Below are 24528 nucleotides of genomic sequence, written 5' to 3' on the forward strand. Positions count from 1 at the left end.
GGGACGTCAGTGGCAGCCTAACAACCAGAGAAGTACTGCCACAGATCCAGGTACAACCACTCCCACAGGACAGACACAATGACTTGACTCTGATACCGCCTACCAGGGAACAACTGCAAGCACCCTTAGGTGGAAAGCTTGCCTTATTTTCCGTAAACTGGCATTACATTACAGGAGACAAATGGATTTTACAGACAATAGACATAGGCTACAGGTTTCACTTCCACACTCTACCAAAAAAGAGAGAATGCCAAACCTACCACCAAACCAAAAAACAAATGCTCTAGCACAAATCAACCACCTACTAAGGATGAGAGCTATAGAAAAGGTACCGCCTATGGAACAAGGGCAAGGATTTTACTCCAGATTTTTCCTGGTTCCAAGAAAAGAAAACCAATGGAGACCTATTCTCGACCTGTCCGCTCTGAACACATATCTCATTGTTCCAAAATTCAAAATGCTGACCCTACAGCTACTTCTTCCTATGCTGGGCAAGGAGTCTTGGCTGGTGACTCTAGATCTCAAGGAGGCATACCTGCATGTCCCTATACGACCAGATTGCAGAAGATACCTCAGATTTCTTGCAGGATCAGAGCATTATCAATTCTCAGCATTGCCCTTTGGCTTATCTACTGCGCCCAGAGTATTCACGAAATGCCTGGCATCAGTAATTGCTCATTGCAGGCTTCAGGGAATTCAAATTTATCCATACCTGGACGACTGCCTGATACAAGCGGACAACAAGACCAAATTAACAAAAGATTTGGAAAAGGTAATTCAACTACTGCAAGCCCTGGGATACACAGTCAACATGAAAAAGTCAAGGCTGGTACCATCCCAAAGGATAACATTCTTGGGTGCAGAACTGGACACAACAAAGCAAATGGCATTTCTCACAGCAGAAAAGCAAAAGCAACTACCACTCTATTTCATGGCATTAACAACGCAGAACCAGCTTACAGCAAGGAAAGTCCTGCAAGCCCTCGGATACATGGCATCCTGCATAATATTGATTCCACATGCCAGGCTACATATGAGGAAGTTGCAATGGTACCTAAGGAATTTATGGTCTCAACACAAGCACAGTCTAGAAGCCCAGATTCCAATAATTCCATGCCTGAAACAAGAATTCCGGTGGTGGGCTCAGGCCTGTCAGCTGAACAGAGGTCTGCCCTTCCACAAGCCTCACCCAAGCCAGACTATCACCATGGACGCCTCAGACCTAGGCTGGGGGGCACACATGGTGGACAAGTGTATACAAGGCCTATGGACACAAGACCAGCTGAACCTACATATAAATCAAAAAGAGATGCTGGCAGTGAAACAGGCACTTCTGACATTCAGACCTTTTCTTCAACAAGGTCATTTGCTGATGAGGACGGACAACACCACAGTCATGTGGTATATCAACAAACAGGGAGGCACACATTCATATCCTCTATGCCGGATGGCAATGGACCTGTGGAATGTGGCCCTGAATCACAACATTCAACTCCAGGCCAAATTTGTGCCAGGAAAAGAAAATGCACTAGCAGACACCTTAAGCAGAACTACCACGGATGCCCATGAATGGGTGCTGCATCCAGACATCTTCAAAACCATTACAAAGAAATGGGAACTACCAGAAATAGACCTGTTCGCATCCCCACACAACCACCAATTGAGGAAATTCTGCACAAGGACATACCACCCACTTGCTTGGAAGGTGGACTCCCTATCCTTCAGTTGGGAAAACCTGACAGCATATGCATTCCCACCTCTTCCTTTGATGCACAAAGTGCTACTGAAGATCAAAGAAGATCACCCAAGGATCATCCTGATAGCTCCAGACTGGCCGAGGCAGCATTGGTACCCGCTACTGAGGAGTATGTCTCGGACACATGCATGGCCTCTACCTCTGGTTCCTTTACTGCTAACACAGAACAACTACAAGATCCTACATCCAAACCTGAAAGCACTGCAGCTAGCTGCTTGGAATATTACATAAAGCAAAATAACCCAGACTTATCTCAGAGGGTTAAAGACATTATCCTGGAGGCTCGCAGACCCTCCACAAGGAAGACTTATTCAGCCAAATGGAAAAGATACCTCATTTGGAGTGCAGCAAAAGGAGAAAATGTATCATTAGCAAACATAGCTAACATCCTGGAATACTTAGCAGAACTTTTCCACAATGGCCTGTCCTACTCCTCCATTAAGATTCATGCATCAGCAATTTCAGCAGAATACAACATGGATCCTCCAGTCTTCTCTCATCCTCTACTCAGGCAGTTTCTGAGAGGAATTAAAAATGTAAAGCCTCCAAGGAAGCCACCTTTGCCTACATGGGACCTTAACTTTGTGCTGGAAAAGTTAACACTTCCCCCTTTCGAACCAGCAGCAACAGCAGAATTACAGTTCTTATCTTGGAAAACTGCTTTCCTGCTTGCAATCACTTCAGCAAGAAGGGTTTCTGAATTACAGGCATTAATGGCAGTACAGCCCTTCCTTAACTTCCATCAGGATAGAGTGTCCTTGAGAACTAATCCTACTTTTATGCCAAAAGTGGTCTCCAGGGTATCATTGAACCAAGCAATCCACCTGTCAACATTCTTCCCCCAACCCACAGAACAGGGGGGAAAGACTACTGCATACATTCGATGTGCACAGGCAATTGCGCTATTATCTGGACAGAACCAAGACCAACAGAAAGACTGACCAGCTTCTGGTAGCGTATGCAACAGGAATGGAAGGAAAAGCAATTTCAAAACGGACAATCTCCAAATGGATAGGAAATTGCATTAGATTTATAGGTTCATACTAGGCTATCTGCCCAAGGGCATTTATAAGCCTAGCCCATAGTTATTTGGCTTTCGCCACCCCTTTAGTTTGAATAAAACTATGCCTATTATTTTGCTGTGCCTCTGTCGAGCAGTGACACTGAAGTAATCCCTGGGGTATATCTGCGATCCCCCATCCATTGGTCAAGATTCCTCTTGAACAAGGCCAGCGAGGTGCTCTGCCTCACATGTACCGGGATTTTGTTCCACAGCATAGGGAGTCTCTGGGTGATGAATCTGTCCCTCCAGCATGTTCTATTAATAACCGTGTCAAGGTTCAAGTCTCCCGCCCTTGTGGTTCTGAGGGATCTAGATTTTTTGAGGTGAAGCATACTCATCAAATCATTTCATGGAAAGACAACTCAAGAAAACATCAGACCTCACTCCACAAGAGCTACAGCCACTACTACAGCTTTCCTACGAGGAGTGGCTACCAAAGACATTTTAGAAGCTGCTACTTGGAGCTCCGTGCATACATTTGCCAAGCATTATAATCTACCTTTATACTCCAGATCCCGAGCAGGTTTTGCAACTGCTGTTTTGCAAGGGATCTTAGCTACACCGTAATCATCTTAGTGCCTCCACCCCCAGTTTGGCTATGGTATTCTACCCATATGTTAGGACTGCAGATGCATCCTTGAAGGACATAGTACAGTTTTGTACCTACCATAAATGTAGATGTCCGAGAGGTATGCATCTGCAGTCAGGATTACCCACCCTCCTTCCCCTCTGTGGTACTCCTAGGGGATTTGCCCATCTTGTAGCTAGCTGGGGGAATCTATTATGGTGTATTTGTTTGTATATATGTATATACATGCTTATATTGTTTGCTCTCTACTGTTTGGAACCATTTGCATTTATCCAAATTTAGCCTTCCTAGAGGGCACCTGGCATCTGGGGCAAGAAACACTGAGGAAAATGGCGTCGGCTGATGCCTTTATACCCAATAAACAGCAGCTATGACGTCGGGTGAAGTGCGACATCAGCCGAGGCCAGACCCAGACTTTGGAATCCGACCGAAGGGCTGCCTGAGGCAGGACAACCCATATGTTAGGACTGCAGATGCATACCTCTCGGACATCTACATTTATGGTAGGTACAAAACTGTGCTTTTCAGCCTCCACCTCAAAAAATCCTTTGCCCTCCAACAGGGAAGCAAGGTCTTTAGAGAGATGGGGTAAAAAGGTTTACACATCCACTACCTTATCTATGAGAGCTTTGCCTTTTTCATATGTTCCAATATCAGGATTATCTCTTAGAAGATTTACAAAAAACACTACCTTCTCCTGATCCTTTAGACAGGAAGACTTTGCAGGAAGCTGTACATAACACTCAGCAAGTAAGCAATCACTTCCTGCAGTGTGGATATGATGCACTGGAAGCTTCATGTAGGGCAGCTGTGACAGGGGCAGTGATGCGTAGACATGCTTGGTTAAAAGATCAACCTCTACCAGATCATGTAAAAGCAAAACTTCTGGATGCACCTTTGGAAAAGAACAAGCTTTTTGGTGCAAATGCTAAGGATGTGCTAAAGACCATCGAAGAAAAAGCAAAATCGGTTCAAACTGTAAAGGATTTCCTCCAGGTTCAACCCCCCAGATTCAGTAGGAATTGGCTTTCAAAAAACTGGTCCTTTCCTAATCCAGAAAAGTTTCAAAGGGGTAAGAACAGACATGGCCGAGGAGGAGGCCAATACAGAGGCCCTTACAGGGGACGTCAATGGCAGCCAGGAAACCAAAGAGGTGACGCAGGGGTTTCTCCTGCCCAACAACCACAATCTCAATGACTTTCCTCTTCTACCGCCTACCAGGGAACAACTAGAAGCTCCCTTGGGTGGTAAATTATCTCTGTTTGCAGAAAACTGGCCCAGACTGACAAAGGACAAATGGATTTTGGACATTATAGACCGAGGGTACAGGTTTCATTTTCATACCTTACCAAGAAAACAAGGCATGCCAAATCTACCACAACATCAAAGGGCAGAGGCTATCAAGCAAATCTCTCTGCTAACTCAAATGAAAGCAATAGAAAGAGTTCCACAACAAGAACAAGAACAGGGGTTTTACTCAAGACTGTTCCTTGTTCCAAGAAAAGAAACTCAATGGAGACCAATACTGGACTTATCCGCATTAAACACCTTTCTCATAGTACCAAAGTTCAAAATGCTGACTCTACAGCAACTCCTTCCCATGCTGGGCAAGGAGTCGTGGCTGATTACTCTGGACCTCAAGGAGGCATACCTGCATGTCCCTATCGGACACAGTTGCAGAAGATACCTCAGATTTCTTGCAGGGCCAGAGCATTATCAATTCTCAGCATTGCCATTTGGCTTATCTACTGCGCCCAGAGTGTTTACAAAATGCCTGGCTTCAGTAATTGCTCATTGCAGGCTCCAGGGTATACACATTTACCCGTACCTGGACAACTGCCTCATACAAGCGGACGACAAATTGATGTTGACAAAAAATCTGGAATATGTCATACGATTACTTCAAGCTCTGGGATACACAGTCAACTTCCAAAAGTCAAGACTGCAGCCATCCCAGCAAATAATCTTCTTAGGAGCCAAACTAGACACAGCCTCTCAAATGGCTTACCTGACAGAAGACAAGCAAGAGAAGTTAACTCAATACTTCAAAGGTTTAGCAAAACTCACCCAGATGACTGCAAGGAGATTCCTACAGGCCCTAGGTTACATGGCATCCTGCATTCTACTGGTTCCATTAGCAAAACTACACATGAGAAAGCTTCAATGGTACCTAAAAAGCGTTTGGTCTCAGCACAGCAACAACTTGGAGACAATCATACCACTCATTCCATGCTTACAAAAGGAATTCCTATGGTGGGTCTCGGTGAGCCAGGAAAACACAGGTTTGTCATTCAAAAAACCACAGATAACACAGACCATGACTACAGACGCCTCAGACCTCGGATGGGGGGCGCACATGGAAGGCAGGTGTATACAAGGACAATGGTCTCCAAAGGAAACACATCTGCATATAAATCAAAAGGAAATGCTGGCAGTAATGCATGCTATCGAGGCTTTTCAAAACCAACTCCAGCAAGGTCACTTAATGATACGGACAGACAACACCACTGTGATGTGGTACATAAACAAGCAGGGGGGCACTCACTCTTACCCCCTTTGCAGACTGACAATGCAGCTTTGGGAGAAATCACTGAGTCTAAACATCCAGTTACAATCACAATTTGTTCCAGGAAAAGACGATGTGTTGGCGGACAGCCTAAGCAGGAATTTCACAAATCCACACGAATGGAGGTTGCATCCGAAGGCTTTCAGACAACTCACTTTGACATGGGGCAAGCCAGAAGTGGACCTATTTGCCTCTCACCTCAATCATCTACTACCAAAATTTTGCACAAGGACATACCATCCAAAGGCTTGGAAAATAGATGCTCTTTCATTCAACTGGAACTCCCTAGCAATCTATGCATTCCCACCTCTGCCACTGATGACCTCAGTATTGCTAAAGCTCAAAGCAGAGAAGCCCAAGGGAATCATAATCGCTCCGGATTGGCCAAGACAACACTGGTACCCACTACTACGGAGCATATGTCACACCAGGAGGTGGGCCCTCCCTCAGTGGCCTCTACTTTTGACTCAGCAGCAGAGTCTGAAGGTTTGGATGCAGTGTTTCGAAATTGTGCTAACAGCCTGGGAGATCCCATAAATAAATTCAACTTATCTCTCTCCAAGGAAATTCAGCGGATACTAACAGAGGCTCAAAGACCGTCCACCAGAAAGGTCTACTTAGCAAAGTGGAAAAGATTCAGCAATTGGAATACCAGCAAAGGGCATGATGCATCATTACTGAACATCCCACTTATCTTGGAATATTTGGCAGATATGTTACAGAGTGGCCTCTCATATTCTTCAATAAAAATACATGCATCTGCTATTTCAGCTAGATACAACACTGATCCTCCTGTTTTTTCTCCCGCATCTGCTATTTCAGCTAGATACAACACTGATCCTCCTGTTTTTTCTCACCCCTTACTAAGACAATTCCTCAGGGGAATCAAGAACATTAAGCCACCAAGAAAGGCCCCAGTGCCAGCCTGGGACCTCAATTTTGTTTTAGAAAAACTGACTCTACCTCCTTTTGAGCCAGCAGCTTCAGTTGACTTGCAATTTCTCTCATGGAAAACAGCCTTCCTGTTGGCAATTACCTCAGCAGGAAGGGTTTCGGAACTACAGGCCCTAATGGCAATACCACCCTTTATTATTTTCCACAGAGACAGGGTTTCATTAAGGACCAACCCTACCTTTATGCCAAAGGTGGTATCTAGGGTTTCTCTAAATCAAGCCATTCATCTGCCTGCTTTCTTCCCCAATCCTGAGAATAAGGGGAAAGGCTTTTACATACCTTGGACATTCATAGACAACTTCGATACTACCTGGACAGAGCCAAGGCCAGTAGGAAGTCTGAACAGCTTTTTGTAGCTTACGCCCCTGCAGTCCAAGGAAAAGCAATTTCAAAACAGACCATTTCTAAATGGATTGGTCATTGCATCAGATTCTGTTATTCCTTTCATGGAAAGACTGTTCCAGCCTATGTCAGACCACATTCCACCAGAGCTACAGCCACCTCTACAGCATTTTTAAGAGGGGTGCCTACAAAGGACATTCTAGAAGCTGCTACATGGAGCTCCGTGCATACATTCTCAAAACACTACAATCTCCCCCTATATTCCAGATCCAGAGCAGGCTTTGCTTCGGCAGTCCTGCAGGGTTTGATTGCCATACCATCTCTTCCCTAGAGCATTCCTCCTCTCCCAGCCTAAGCTATGGTATTCTACCCACATGTTATGACTGCAGTTGCATTCTTGAAGGACATAGTACAGTTTTGTACCTACCATAAATGTAGATGTCCAAGAGACATGCAACTGCAGTCGGGTTTTCCCTCCCTCCATACCCCTCTATGCTTAGGGTCCACTCCTATCCCCCTCACTCTTAGCTGGGGATATCTGTTATGGTGTATTTGTTTTATTGCTCATGTATTTGTTTGGAATCCTGTTTATGTCTACCAATTTGATTACAGCCTTCCTTGGAGGGCACCTGGCATCTGGGGCAAGAAACACTGAAGAAAATGGCGTCGGCTGATGCTTATATACTCCAGCCGCTCTGACGTCGGAGAGAAATGCGACATCAGCCGACGTCGGACCCAGACTTTGGAATCCGGCCGACCGAGGGCTGCCTGAGGCAGGACAACCCACATGTTATGACTGCAGTTGCATGTCTCTCGGACATCTACATTTATGGTAGGTACAAAACTACTTTCAGGCAGACAGCATGTCAGTAGTTTGGTACATCAACAAACAAGGAGGAATAAAATCTTACTCGCTATGTCGAGAAGCTCTGTGTGTGGCAATGGGCGATCTCATTCAACAGGTTTCTCATAGCAGCGCACATTCCGGGAAGTCCAATGTGATAGCAGACAAGCTGAGCAGGTGCATTCTTCTACCTCACAAATGGTCTCTCAACAAGTGTGTGGCGAAGATGTTTTTTTTTGCAGTTCTGGCCAGCCTTGCTTTGATCTTTGTACTTCTCCTATAAAAAACAAATGCAGCAGCTACTTTGCCCTAATCCCCCCACAGGGATACTCACCGAGGGATGCTCTGCTTCATGATGGGCATAAAGCAGACCAGGGGCCAATCTACCAATCCCATTAATTGCCAAATTCCTGCAGAAAGCTGCCATGTTGAAGAGCAAAATTATCCTCCTTGCACCTTTTTGGTCTCAAATTTTATTTCCCTTTCTTTGGCCTCACTTAATCCATTCACCGTGGACTCCAGACTTCCTGTCTCACCTGAGGCATGATTTATCCACGCATTTCGAACCTCAGGCTGACTGCCTGACTTCTCCAGTTCCATTAATAGCCAGACAATCTATGTTCTCCTCTGTCAGTCAAATACTTTTATCTTCACTTAAACCATCCACACACAAACTTTACTCCGGTAAATGGAGAAGATTTGCTTACTGGGCCCATCAAAATAATGTTGATCCTTTTTCAGCCCCTTTGCATATTATCCTTGAATTTTTAGCTTTAATTTTTAAAGGAGCAGCAATATCAAATTTTCACCTAGGATTTGATGGTGTTTCTATTGCCTCTCATAGGCTATGCAGGACCTTCTTGCAAGGTACTCTTCTTCTCAGGCCACCATTCAGGGACCCTACTCCCCCATGGGAGTTTAACCTAGTACTGCAGCAACTTACTAGTCCCCTTTTGAACCTGCAGCTAATTGTGACCTCAAGTACATTTCTTGGAAAACAGTTTTTTCTAGTAGCTATTGCTTCTGCCAGAAGATTTTTGGAGATTCCAGCATTATCTTTGAAACAACCTTACTTGATATTTCACAAAGACGGTCACTTTACGAACGAATGTTTTTTTTCTTTCTAAAATGGTGTCAGAGGCTAATATAAATCAATCTATTAATTTGCCTGTGTTCTTCTCGAGATTTTCTGACTAAGGTGAATGCATGCTACATTTACCAGATGTTTACATGCAATTACATCTGTACCTACACAGAACACAAAATTTCAGGAAGTCTTTACAATTATTTTTGTCTCTTCAGACATGAAAGTAGGAAAACCTGTTAACAAAATTACTCTAGCCAGATGGCTTAAAGATTGCATTTCTTACATATGCACAAAATTGGGCATTACTTTGTCAGAACCTTTAAGCGCTCACTCCACTAGAGCCTTGGCTACTTCATCAATCTTCCAGAGCCTCCATGGATGATATTTGTGCAGCAGCAACCTGGGCTACTCCCCATACATTTGTTACTCCTTATGAAATGAATATGGTCTCCAGTGGCAGGGCATCATTTGTCTTAATGGTGCTCAGGGTTATCCTTCCTTGTGTGCACCCAGGAAATTAGGTAGCTGGGAACTCTGTCCAATAAGTTTGAGGATAGAATAAAAAGTGACATCAGATAAGTTCTGCGACACCCTTACAATTTATGGTATATTAACTTGTATGCATTGTGCTTACTTGCTTGTATCTGGAAGCTGTTTTATATTGTATTTATTGTTGTATATGTTTGTACTCTTATATTGCTGAGCTTTTCTCTCTGGGCCTTCACTGAAAATGGGTTCTCTTGGCCCAGTGGACTTTCCTGGTAAACAAATACCAATAAGTAAATGTACTTACTGCAAGTAGTACATCTGTTATCCATTGTCATTCTTCCTCAACTCTCCTCCCACCAGCCCCCTGCCTTACAAACTTCTGGAAGTGCGAGTGTTTTGAGTATGCCATTTCCTTGATATTTAGCTCTAGATATAACCTCCTGTCTCTGACTGAATTGTATCTTTCTGCTTTTCTTAGCAAACGAGATCTGAGGTAATTGGGGTTGGTGCATTGTGTGTAAGGTAGTAGCTTGAGATTTTTCTGGTTACCACAAGCTTTTGCAATGGTCAAGTCTGATCTGAGGGATCAGATCCAATCCCATAAGTTAAGGCAGAATGAAAATGGACAATACAGATGGAATGTTATGGTAAGTGCACAACTTCTATTTAAAGACAAGAAAGAGCAGGCACAGTTAATTTTCCATACCCTGTGCAAAACACACCAGGACCGTCATTTACTATTTTCCTTTCCATTGCTGGCATCAGAAAACGCAATTTCATATATATATATATATATATATATATATATATATATATATGTATAAATTCAGAAGTGAATTGCCGTCCACTTCAATTTCATTATTATCATATGCCCCTGCCTTTTTAATTTGTCACAAAAAACATTTAAATGCCGCCTTCTACAAAATTTGTTAATTAATAAATCAGTTAAAATAGGATTCCTAGTAGGCACAAACTTTATACTTTTCTTGCCGCTGATGTAATATTTAAATCGTGGAAATTAATAATTAAATTATTAGGCATTGAACTACATTTGCTAGTCACATTTAAAGTATCACCAATATCCAAATTATTTCCTGATGCAAACACTTCATTCTTTTTTCCTAACAAAAAAAATTCACCTTCATAGTCTGCTGTTCTGCTCGTGTTTAGTATTTTCTCATTCATGCCCTATTCTATTTTATTTTCTCCTGTTCTATATTCCCATCATGATGTGCACTCTCCTATAAATTTTCATTATGCAGAAGCCGCCATTCTGACCATGTAATGTAAAATGACCGCCTTGACTTATGGTCTGTGCAGGAGACTTCCATTTCCTTCTTGAAAATGGAGAAACTGTTTCCCCATTAAGCACGTCAGCCACTTCACCTCTTTTAATCCTTCAGACAGTAATCTATAGCATATATGTTTTTATTCTACTTGCAAGATATGTAGATTGCCTTTCCTTCCCAATTGTAGCTTGACATGTTCATGAACATGTTTCATCATGATTTTTTTTCCTGTTCAGTTCCTCGAGTTGTCACCCATCACAAAGCATCCATTTTAACAACTACGTATTTTGTCATCTCTCTAAGCATTTGTATTCTGTTTGCGCATATACATAATGGATAGTACTAATATTTTACCCTTTTTTATTAACTCAAGTATTGCTATTCTTCTTGGTGTATCTATTGTCACATCCAAAACTTTTGTGTTCAGTCCTTTTTGTCAATATCCCCGTTTCTGAACAAACGAGTCTTACAGCTCTACAAAGTCCTTTCCCATGATTTCTGTAATTGCCCTTTGTTTTTTATCCAAATAACTTGAATCTTCAAACAAGTAATGCACAGTGGATATAAAACGTTTACACACCCCTGTTAAAATTCCAGGTTTTTGTGATATAAAAAATGAGACCACAGTAAATCTGTTTAATGTGACCTGTAACATGTACAATTCAATTGAAAAACAAATCTGTTAGGGGGGAAAAATATAAAAAAAAACTACAATAAGCTGATTGCATAAGTGTGCACACCCTTAAACTAATACTTTGTTGAAGCATCTTTTGATTTAATTACAGCATTCAGACTTCTTGGGTACACACCAGACATCAATTAAAGAGACTGATTAACCCGAAATAAAGTTAAGCTGTCCTAGTAGAATTCTCCTGACATGTACTCAGTTGCGTGCTACAGAAAATGCAATGGCTCTCAGAGAGCTTGCAAAGCATCAAAGGGATCTCATTGTTGAAAGATCAGTCAGGAGAAGGGTAAAAAAATTTCCACAGCATTGGATATACCATGGAACACAGTGAAGACGGTCATCAAAAAGTGGAGAAAATGTGGGACAATAGCGACGTTGCAAAAAACTGGACGTCCCTCCAAAATTGATGAAAAGATGACTAAAACTGGTCAGGGAAGCTGCCAAGAGGACCTACAGCAACACTGAAGGAGCTGCAGGAATTTCTGACAAGTACTGGTTATGTACTACATGTGACAACAGTCTCCTGTGTTCTCCATATGTCTGGGCTATGGGGTAAGGTTGCAAGACGGAAGCCTTTTCTTACTCAGAAAAGCATCCAGGCCCGACAAAAATTTGCAAAACAATACATGGTCTCCCAGAAGCATGTGAGAAAATGTGTTATGGTCTGATAAGACCCAAGGCTGAACTTTTTGGTCACAATTCCAAAAGGTACATTTGGTGCAAAAACAACACTTTGCATCACGAAAAGAACACCATCACCACAGTGAAGCATGGTGGGGGCAGACAACCAGCTTATTGTACGTTTTTTTATTTTTCCCCCCTAACAGATGCTTTTCAATTGAATTGTACAGGTTAAAGGTCACATTAAAGGTGGGAAAAGTTTTGAAATTATTATGGTCTCATCTTTTTATATCCCCAAAACCTGGCATTTTAACAGGGGTATGTACACTTTTTTTATATCCACTGTATGCATCAATTTCTTGCACTGTTTTAGTATCATGAGAAGTCCAACTTCAGTCTTTCCATTGTTAAGGTTTGAAGCCGTTCTCATTTTCCTTTTCAATTCTAACTTTTGTTTCTTCCTAACCCTGTTCTCCAGTGATGGTATCCTTTCATTTTCTGTATCGTCATTCCTAACCCTGTTCTCCAGTGATGGTATTCCTTTCATTTTCTGTATCGTCATTCCTAACCCTGTTCTCCAGTGATGGTATTCCTTTCATTTTCTGTATCGTCATTCCTAACCCTGTTCTCCAGTGATGGTATTCCTTTCATTTTCTGTATCGTCATTCCTAACCCTGTTCTCCAGTGATGGTATTCCTTTCATTTTCTGTATCGTCATTCCTAACCCTGTTCTCCAGTGATGGTATTCCTTTCATTTTCTGTATCGTCATTCCTAACCCTGTTCTCCAGTGATGGTATTCCTTTCATTTTCTGTATCGTCATTCCTAACCCTGTTCTCCAGTGATGGTATTCCTTTCATTTTATGTATTATCATCCAAGTTTTCTTGCCACACCATTAGTTGTGCACCTTAATATTTGTGTGATTTATAGTATGTTTTCAGTATATCTGTCTTCATTTTCTTGGTCAGCATTAGGTTTTCACCCATAAATATAAATGTATTTCTTCCATCTTTTTTGTCCTCTTCACTTCTTTCAGTATAGTCAGCTGCGACAATGAGCAACATGCACTGGAACTGTAAATGTACTATGTATTAATAAAGCAGTAACCCACAAGTGGGTGTAGGTATTTCAGAAATTACCCACGGATGGCGTGCTCACCCTCGTGATTAAACAAAGCCTACCGTGCGTAAATCCTCATATACCCACACCCACCTTTGTTAAATAATGTCTTTATATAATGGCACTTCAGTGTTCTGCATTTTCTGATATACTGTGTGGGACTTGGATTCCATGCTTATACAATACATCAGTGCTGTTGAAGACCAGCAGTGGAGAAGAGCATCTCCGATCATCGTGTTTCACTGTTGCAGTCATCACTGTAGGGTTCTTCCTGCCGGCAGGCAGCCCTCGGTCGGCCAGAATCCCAAAGTCTAGGTCCGGCGTCGGCTGTTCAGTCATGCTCCCTGACGTCAGAGCGCCAGGAGTACAAAGCAGCCAGCCGACGCCATGTTCTCCAGTCTGCAGTTCGCAAGTGTCAGTCGGCTGACTCCTGATATTTTTTTTCGTGCTTCAGTCCGAAGACAGACTTCTTCACAAAGCTAAGTACCCCGTTGGGGAAACTTTTTTCTTGCTCCAGTCCGATGTCAGAAAAAGATAATAATTGCATTTCTTGTAGGAAGCTAATACCTCATAAAGATTTCCACTCTTACTGTATTCCTTGTTTAGGCCCTGACCACGACATAGCTAGTTGTCGGTTTTGTGCTAGATTTAACCAACGTACTATTAAGCGGAGGTATGATTTTGCTTTTCACTACTTTGGCAGGCGATCTAATTATAAAATGTCTTCGGACACGCTTCCGACTACCGGAGTTCACAAATGACGCAAGGATAAGGACAGGCCTCCGAGGTCCAAATCAGACTACGTTTTACAAGCAGAGCCAGCTACAGGTTCAGCCGCCGTCAGTGAGGCGCTTTCGCAGCCCCTGTCGGCCATTTCAGATCCGATTGCCAAAACGGACTCCCACGAGGTGCCAACTAGGCCTTTGAGTACTCCAGCTGCAGGACCTTCGGACAATGCTCCCTCGGATGGGTCCGGAGCCGCTGTGCAGGTACTGGCTTCCGAGGGGGTTTTCAGGCCTACTCAGCTTCTGATAAAGGCAAAGGCAAAGACTGCTTCTAAATCTAAGACACCAGCCCAAGCCTCTTATGATCCGGGACCCAAATCTCAAACGGCTACTTAAAATGGCGGAGGACTTGCTAACCATGATTAGGGGTTCACATCCCCCTCCAGACAAAAGGCCAAGGCAAGAATTGGATTATGAATCCTCTGATCAGGCATCTATTTCTTCAGGGTCTTCCTCTGAACAGGAATATACTTTCCCTCCTGATGAGGATTTTGATGCTGAGGAATCCATTCCATCAGCTTCTCCCCCTGAGGATTTTTCTTTTGGAGAAACTTTACATGACATGAGAGAACATTTTCACTGAGAAGGACAGGAGTACTCTGAATCTAAGAGAAGGCTTGGGGATTTCCTTCTTCCCCAACATAGACCCCTGGCTATTCCTCCTGTTTTGGATATTGTCGATGATGCCTTTTCGGAGGCTAATTTAACTCCTGACTCCTTTCCTCCAGCCCCTGCTAAGCCTGACCGATATTACAGGGTCCCTGACTCTCACCAGTTCCTTTACAACAATCCTACTGCTGATCCAGAAACCATTTCTCAGGGTCCTAAGGGAGTTAAGGCCGCCTCTGCTAAAAACCCTATTCCGACAGATAAGGTTTCCAGAGCTTTGGAGAGATGGGGCAAAAAAAGTGTACACTTCTGCTACTTTATCTATCAGGGCTTTAAATTGTCAATTTCATATGCTAAAATATCAGCAGTTCCTGCTGTCTGTTATGAAACAAAAGCTAGGTATCATTTCTGCATGTGCAGATAATGAGGAATTACACGACTTGATGCATGCTACTGAGCAAGCGGGGAAGCATGGTTTACACTGGTTTTGATGCTTTGGAGGCTTCATGCAGGGCGGCTGCCACTGGCACAGTCATTAGAAGGCATGCTTGGTTAAAGGAACAAAACTTACCTGATCAAGTGAAAGCTAAGTTACTGGATGCTCCTGTTCAGCATAATGTTTTGTTTGGGTCTAAGGCTGAAGAGGTGATAAAGAAAATGGAGGATAAGGCAAAATCCATGCAAATGGTTAAGGATTTCTTACAAGTTCAGCCCCCAAGATGTAGCAGAAATTGGCCAACTAAAAATTGGTCCTTTCCCAGCTCGCACAGGCCTCAGAGGGGTAGATATAGTCGTTCCAGAGGGAGGACCCAAGCGCAAACCTAGACAGTGGAGTGCTTCCACCCCTAGGGGTGGACAGGCCTCAAGCTTATAGAAAACAGGCTCAATGACTCCCCCTGCATGGCTCCAGGAACTTCTCTCCTGGAAACCCCTCTAGGAGGAAAACTCTCTCTTTTTCAACAAAATTGGACTTGCATAACCCAAGACAAGTGAGTTCTGGATGTAGTTTCAAGAGGTTACAAATTCCACTTTCATACCTTGCCAAGACCATACGGATGGCCAGACCTACCAAAACACCAATGGGCAGAGGCATTAAACCAGGTGGGATCCCTCATAGCTATGAGGGCCATAGAACTGGTTCCACAATCAGAGACTGGGCAAGGCTTTTACTCGAGGCTCTTTCTAGTTCCCAGAAAACAAAGTTCATGGAGACCCATCCTGGATCTGTCAGTCTTAAATACTTTCCTGGAGATACCAAAGTTCAAGATGCTTACTCTGCAGCAGCTCCTGCCAGTGTTGAGCAAAAATGCATGGATGGTGACATTGGATTTAAAGGAGGCTTTACCTACACATCCCTATCAGACAGGAGTGTAGAAAATACCTCAGGTTCAAGGCCGGCTCGAAACATTACCAATTCTCTGCGCTGCCCTTTGGCTTGTCTACTGCGCCCAGGGTCTTCACCAAGTGCCTGGCACCCGTAGTAGCTTATTGCAGACTCAAGGGAATTCAAATTTACCCTTATCTGGACGACTGCCTTATTCAAGCATACAGCAAGGATGTCTTACTCCAGCACCTGGAATTTGTTCAAAATCTACTCAAGTACCTGGGATTCACTGAGAACATAAAGTCAAATTTGACACCCACACAACAGATAACTTTTCTGGGTGCTCTTCTAAACACAACAACCCAGATGGCATTCCTGACATACGAAAAAGAACTACAGCTGGCTTCAACTTTCAAAACCTTGGCATTAATGCCTCCGCTAACTGCAAGGAAATTCCTGCAGGCTTTGGGTTACATGGCCTCCTGCATCCTTCTCATACTAAATGCAAGACTACATATGAGAAAAAATACAGTGGTACCTAAAAAGTGTATGGTCCCAGCATTGCCACAGTCTAGACACGCAGATTGTTGTCTTGCCTTGCCTTGCCTACAAAAGGAATTCCATTGGTGGACCATGGCATGTCTTCACAACAAAGGGAAAAGCCTTCAGTCTGCCACCAGCCAGCCAAGTGTTAACCACGGACGCCTCGGATTACGCATGGGGAGCCCACTTGCAGGGGAAAGGCCTGCAAGGTTTTTGGACAGAGGATCAGAAGCACCTACATATCAATTTAAAAGAGATGTTAGCTGTACGGAATGCCCTCTTGGCTTTCAGGGATCTTCTACAACTAGGACAACTACTGATACGGACAGACAACACCACAGTTATGTGGTACATAAACAAGCAAGGGGGTTCACACTCCTACCCCCTTTGTAGACTAGCCATGACTCTATGGAACACAGCTCTAGCTTGCAAAGTGGATCTACAAGCTCAGTTCTTGCCAGGGAAACAAAATATTCTGGCAGACAGCCTGAGCAGGACCCTGTCAGACCCACACGAGTGGATGCTAGACACCCAAATATTCAAGATGATTACAGAAACCTGGGGCTGCCCGGACATAGATCTATTTGCTTTCCCCCTCAACCACCAGTTACAGATTTTTTGCACAAGGACTTTTCACAAACTAGCATGGAAAGTGGATGCACTTTCAGTTGGAAAAACCTCTCTGGGTATGCCTTTCCTCCACTACCTCTTCTTCCACGGGTGTTATTAAAGATCAAGCAGGACAAACCCAAGACTATTTTACTGGCCCCAAATTGGCCTCGTCAATTTTGGTACTCAACACTGATGAATCTATCCCAGGAGCCTCTTTGGATTTTACCTCCGATTCCAAATCTTTTGTCCCAACACCAGGGCCAGGTTCTGCACTCTCATATCAAAACTCTCAGCCTGGTGGATTCAGGGTCTATGATTAATCCTCCCCTTCCCAAACAGGTCATGGATGTCATCTTAGAAGCCAGACGGCCTAGCACTAGAAAATCTTATGTAGGTAAATGGAAGAGATTTTGCACCTGGATGCATGCTCAGGATTCGGATCCTCTCATTCCTAATATTCCACTGATTTTACTTTACCTGACAGACATGCTACATAAGGGTTTATCCTTCTCCTCCATAAAAATACATGCCTCTGCTATCTCTGCACATTACAATACAGATCCTCCAATATTTTCGCATCCACTTCTGAAACAATATCTCAGAGGAGCAAAGAATTTAAGGCCCCCTAGGACACCCCCCATACCTGCCTTGGGACCTCAACTATGTTCTGGAAAAACTCTGCCTCCTTTTGAGCCTGCTGCCACATCTGATATTAAGTATTTATCATGGAAGACAGCTATCCTACTGGCTCTGACTTCAGCCAGGAGAGTCTCGGAGTTACAAGCACTCATGGCTGTGGAACCTTATATTATTTTTCAGCAAGACAGGGTGTCTTTAAGGACTAATCCTACTTTCATGCCTAAAGTGGTTTCCAAAGTGGCTTTAAATCAAACTATTCACCTGCCAATATTTTTCACTAACCCACAAAATAAGGGGGAAAGGATCTTGCATTCCTTGGATGTACACAGGCAACTTCGTTTTTACCTGGACAGAACCAAGGATATCAGGAAAACACAACAACTGTTTGTTTCTTACGCAACAAATTCCCAAGGCAAAGCTATTTCAAAACAGACCATTTCTAAATGGATTGCTCATGGAATCAGATTTTGTTACTCTCATCATGGAAAGCAAATTCCAGGAAAAATTAGGACTCACTCTACCAGAGCTGCTGCTAATTCAGCTTCCTTTCTCAGGGGAGTACCTACCAAAGATATTTTGGAAGTTGCAACTTGGAGTTCAGTGCAACTTTCTCTGGCAGGCTTTGCTTCTGCAGTCTTGCAGGGCCTCCTAGCCGCCCCTTCTACTCTATAACCACCACCCTTTATCTCAGCTATGGGATTCAAACCTATAGTGATGACTGCAACAGTGAAACACGATGAACATAGTGCAGTTGTGTACACTTGTAGATGTTCGAGTGTCTTCACTGTTGCAGTCTGGGTTACCCACCCTCCTGCCCCTCTTATACTTTCATTAGTGTGGTTTCCTACTTCACCCTCCTTCTGAGGTGTATTTGCTACAGGGTATGGGGTTTGTTGTATGTTACATTTTTGTTTTACTATTAGCCTTCGCTTTTGGGCACCTGACATCTGGGGCAAGAAAAACTGGAGAACATGGCGTCGGCTGGCAGCTTTGTTACTCCTGGCGCTCTGACGTCAGGGAGCATGACTGAACAGCCGACGCCGGACCCAGACTTTGGGATTCTGGTCGACCGTGGGCTGCCTGCTGGCAGGAAGAACCCTACAGTGATGACTGTAACAGTGAAGACACTCTAAAATCAACATTTATGGTAAGTGTACACAGCTGTACTTTGCTGTTTTATGTGGAAAACTGTACACTTATGAGGCAAAAATTTGGATAGTCCAAGAAGAGTTGGACAGTTTAGAGGTATGCAGAGTTTTATGGGGGGACAGAGCAAAAAAAAAAAAAAGAAAATAGATTTCTGTCTTTTATTTTTGAGAACTTTCCTGATTTATTTTTCTTTTTTGCAGTTTTACTCCATAGCATATTCTGATAGAAAAGTTTGGCCAATGAATGGTACTTAAGTGGATGGACTTTTCTCTTTTGGTATATGATCGATTTTACATTGGACAGCCCAACCAGCGTACCCAATCCGTGTGTTCATTTTTGAATAACAATGACCCATCATTGTATAATTTACAGTCCTAACTAGTTTGTCCAGGTTAATCACATTGTACACATCGTTTAGTAGTGTAGAACTTGATTTTCATCTCTTTAAATGTCTCGGGCTGACCCAGCAATTGTTTACTATAGCCACACAAGGTAAATTACCAGATTGTTCCAATTTTATATACAAAGTCACCCACAACTGCCATGTCCTATTCCAGAACTGCTTGTCATCAGCAATTTTTTTTTTTTTTTTAATTTTAAAACATATTAGCATTTTTTGGGGGGAGGAGCTCTTGTTTGCGTTCAGTTATATCTTTTCATATTCATGGACGTTGCTGCATGCTTTTTGCAAACCACTAAGCTTGATATGATCTCCAGGTCCAGGCCACCCTTTGGGACCACTTTTGTCAAGTATAGCCTGTTTTGACACACCTGAGATGTTTGCTATGGTGCTCTTGTATGCATTGAAGGGCACAGAGTTGGTCATTGGGAGGGTGGCCTAATGGTTAAGGTGTTTGCCTTACAAACACAAGATGCAGGGTTTGAGTCTCACAAGGGATAATTGGCTAAGCTTAAAATCGCTTGCAAGGGCAGTTAGCTTAGTACTAATCTATCTTTCTATCTATAAGATACCAATCCTCTGTACTTAACATAATGCAAGAACTTTATAATCCATGTCCATCCACTTCAGCAACACAGCCTTACTCTCCTTTCCCCATCCTTGGGTAATGTGAGGCCTGAAGAAGTTACCTTGGTGTGCATATTTTTTTTATGAATGTGTGTTCCCTGCACAGTAGATGTGAAGAGGAGGCATGCATCATTATGGTAGTAAGTGTGGGATCATAACCTGGCAAAGATTTTTGTAGGAGCTCATCTGTCTAGTGCCTGCTAGTCCTCTGAGCTGAAGTTGACAAATGTAGATGGAGTTTGATTGTTATGGTAAGTACATGACTTTTTTTTTCTTGCATTTCAAATGATGATGGTTAGCAATTAAGGTCATTGCTCACCACCTTGTCTCATAAGAAATGAATATCATAAGATTGTTAATGTTGTAGAATTTAATGACCTAATGTTGTCTCTGTGATGATGGCCCTTTTAGACAGTAGTCCTGTGGAATGTGGTGGTCTCTGCTTTCAAGACCGTATCTGTATTTCACTGCTATTAAACAGTTCTGTATTTTTTTTTTTTTTTTGAACAGGTAAGCTTCATAAAAGGAAAGCATACTAGAAAGCAAGTTTTTCATTTATGAGGTGTGAATCCAGTTTGCATGTTACAAATTGTAATCTAAACTAAGGAGTAGTAGCACTGGTAGTTAAAATTTGCGTTGTGTGCAGACAGACTTGTGCTATATACATCCATACATATATGATGTCGTACTGAAGTACAATTAAGCTACGTTAATGCAAGCATGTGCATATATATATATATATATATATATATATATATATATGTATATGTAGATATATATAAAAATGTGTGTTTATAATGTATATAGTTTGTATAGAGTATATTTGTGTTTATAATGTATATAGTTTGTATAGAGTATATTTAAGAAAAAAACAATATATATATATATATATATATATATATATATATATATATATATATAGATATGTTTTGTATTGCATTGAACAGTAACCTTTTTTTTTTTTTTTTTTTGCAGTCGCTGTGTTCTGCTGTGGTTCAAGTTTATGGGGCGGAGCACAGTCCTCAGTGGACAAAGAAATGCTGTGGAGTAGCCTGCTTAGTGAAAGACAATCCACAAAGATCCTACTTTATCAGAGTCTATGATATAAAGGTATGATTTTATGTATTAATTTGTTGACCAGTAAGTGGAGGGGTCCATTATATATAAAAATAAGTGTTTGGCATAAGGGTCACTGTTGCAATTTTTTCATATGTATTTGAATCAGTTGATGGTAGATGACATGTCGTCGTTTCTTTTTCATCCGTCAGTAGTGTATAGGGTTGCATGGGTACAATCTCGTACAATGTCTTATTTGGTAACTGACCATTAAAAGAAAGTTACTGTGTACTTTGTGAATTTGTTTGTTAATTTCCACACGTTGCTGACAGACAAGTTTTTCATTGCATTCAGCATTGCATTTGTTTTGCGAGTGAGCCACACTAACCGGCAGTACTGTGGTAGGCATGTGGTCTCCCTGATGAGTTCCATTTTTCAGTGTCTTTCAGTATTTAAGTGAAGAGCATAATATAGATGACTAATGAGCAGGAGAGTAAGTTCATGGCCCTTACTCCTGCTGCTGACTCACCACATTTTGATAAGCCTCAAAAAAAGACCGAAAAAGTCATCAACGTAAAAGAAAGGATAGAAACAATCGGAGTCATCTGCATATAAAAAGGATGAGAATAATTTGCTTTAAATTCTTAAATTGCACAAGTCACTACTCTTTGCAGTTTGTGTAGGACTGATGCTTCTTGCAGGGACACCGGTACTGTTTTGAAGAGGATGTCCTTCATGGATGCATCTGCAGTCATAACAAGTGGGTTGTCCTGTCGTCAGGCAGCCCTGCAGTCAGCCGGATTCCAAAGTCCGGGTCCGGCTTCGGCTGATGTCGCACTCCACCCGACGTCATCTCTGTTGGTCTTCGGGTATAAAAGCATCAGCCGACGCCATTTTCCCCAGTCTTTCTTGCCGCGTGGCGCCCGAAGCAGAAGCTGTTCGCAAGGGTCGGTCGGATCCAGAGATTACTTCTACCGAATACTACTTCGAAGACTTCTAAAGCTAAGTACCCCGTTGGGGACTCTTTCTTGCCTCAGCCGATGTCAGAAAAAGTTAACAATTGTTTAACCTGTGGGAAACAAATACCTCATAAAGATTTCCACTCTTACTGTCTGCCTTGTTTAGGCCCAGCCCACGACGTAGCAGCCTGTTCGGCCTGTGCCTCTTTCAACCGACGAACGCTTAGGCGTCGGTCGGAGTTTGCAGAACAGTTTTTCGGTACTGATTTTGCGTACATTATGCCGTCGGATCCTCCGACTACCCAATCTACCAAAACGCAAAGATAAAGACCGACACTCGCGGTCCGCGGTTTCGGCGAAACCACGGTAAAGCAAATCATGAGTGTCTCGGTTTCGCGAAACCGAAAACTGATCAAAGTACAGCTGAACCTATTCTTACAACTGAGGCCCCTGCTACAACTCTTGAATCGACCTCAGAAATTTTACCCACTACGGTGGTTGACTTATCAGACACCATCCCTTGGATGTCTCTACCCCAGCACGTGGTGCTGCTAGGCCTCCAGCAGCCATGTCCATTAAGGCCTTCGCCAGGGCTAAAGCAGCCAAGACTACTAAATCAGTGCCTGTTAAACCCCCACATCCAGGCCCTCTTCTAGTTCTCAAATGCTTTCTTTGGCAGAAGATTTAATTTCTTTAATTAGAGGATCTCAATCTCACCCAGACAGGGCCTCTCAGCCCCAGAGAAGAGACCTAGGGCAGAGCCCCTGAGCCAGTGTCTTCTGATGATTCTGCTGATGAATCAGACATAACTGACCAGCCAGAGGCTCCCTTCTCCAATTTTGAAGATTCTGATGCTGAAGAATCCATTCCAGCTGCTTCCCCACCAGAAGAATTCTCCTTTGGGAAACCTTGCATGCCATGCGAGAACAGTTCCAATGGCAGCAACAGGATTTTTCAGACTCCAGAAAAGACTTAGGACCTTTCTGCACCTCCCACAGCACAGGCCCTTAGCTATACCTCCTGTTCTCTCTGTGGTGGATGATGCTTTCAATGATGTTTGCTCCGCTCCAGATTCTTTACCCCAGCCCCTGCCAAACCAGACAGATTTTACAGGGTGCCAGATACTCATCACCACCTTTACAAGGCCCCACTTGCAGACCCAGAAACTATATCCCAGGGTCCCAAGGCAGTAGCGCGACCACAGCTAAAACCCTATTCCTTCCGAAAGGGAAGCAAGGTCATTAGACAGATGGGGTAAAAGGTCTACACTTCAGCTACTCTCTCAGCTAGAGCTTTAAACTGTCAGTTTCACATGATACAATACCAAGAGTTTATGCTTGATCAGTTAACTAAAAAAACTAACCACTGATGAATCTCTTGATAAGAAATATGTATTAGAGATGGTAAATAACATACAACAGGTTAGCAACCATTCCTTAAAATGTGGCTATGATGCACTGGAGGCTTCATTTAGATCAGCCATGACAGGCACAGTGATAAGAAGGCATGCATGGCTAAAGGAACAAGCTTTACTGGATCATGTTAAAGCTAAGTTGCTAGATGCTCCTATGGACAAGACAAGTTTGTTTGGTACACCTGCCCAGCAGGTTATGAAGAAAATGGAAGAAAAGGCAAAATCTGTTCAAACTGTTAAAGATTTCTTGCAGGTTCAACCCCAAGGTTTAGCAGGAACTGGCCTGCCAAAATTGGTCCTTTCCTGACTCCACAAAATTTCAAAGGGGCAGGAATAGGCGTTCCAGAGGCAGAAACCAATCCAGAGGAGGTGCCTACAGAGGACGACAGTGGCAAGGTAACAACAGAGGCACAGACACAGCCACTGCCACTACATCAGCACAACCACAGTGACTTAATCCTAAATCCGCCTACCAGGGAACAAATAGCAGCTCCTCTAGGCGGAAAGTTAACCTTATTTTCAAAGAACTGGCACTACATAACAAAAGACAAGTGGATTTTACAAACCATAGATCAAGGTTACGGTTTCACTTCCACACTTTACCAGTCAAAAGAGGAATGCCAAATCTACCTCCAAATCAAAAACAGAGGCTCTACGCCAGATAATGGAGTTAGCAAACATGAGAGCTGTGGAAAGAGTGCCAACAGCAGAACAAGGAAAGGGGTTCTATTCCAGACTATTCCTAGTTCCAAGAAAGGAAAAAGTTGGAGACCAATTCTCGACCTGTCCACCTTAAATACATACATCATTGTCCCAAAATTCAAAATGCTGACCCTACAGCAACTTCTTCCCATGCTGGGCAAGGAGTCTTGGCTGGTAACTCTAGATCTCAAGGAGGCATACCTGCACGTCCCCATTCGACCAATCTGCAGAAGATACCTCAGATTTCTTGCAGGATCAGAGCACTATCAATTCTCAGCATTGCCCTTTGGCTTATCTACTGC

The 24528-nt window shown here is 43.0% G+C and overlaps 1 protein-coding gene across 1 annotated transcript in view; it reads left to right on the forward strand.

The window, feature by feature from the left end:
* The window catches only part of WASL (WASP like actin nucleation promoting factor), an 866451-nt gene that overhangs the window by 95694 nt on the left and 746229 nt on the right, over nt 1–24528 (forward strand). The window contains exon 2 of the mRNA XM_044087330.1: nt 21071–21205. Within this exon, the coding sequence (XP_043943265.1) occupies nt 21071–21205 (135 nt within the window). The remainder of the gene's footprint in view (nt 1–21070; nt 21206–24528) is intronic.

This window comes from Protopterus annectens, chromosome 11.part0 (genome assembly GCF_019279795.1).
Source record: "Protopterus annectens isolate FY-2018-M chromosome 11.part0, PAN1.0, whole genome shotgun sequence".
NCBI lineage: Eukaryota > Metazoa > Chordata > Ceratodontiformes > Protopteridae > Protopterus > Protopterus annectens.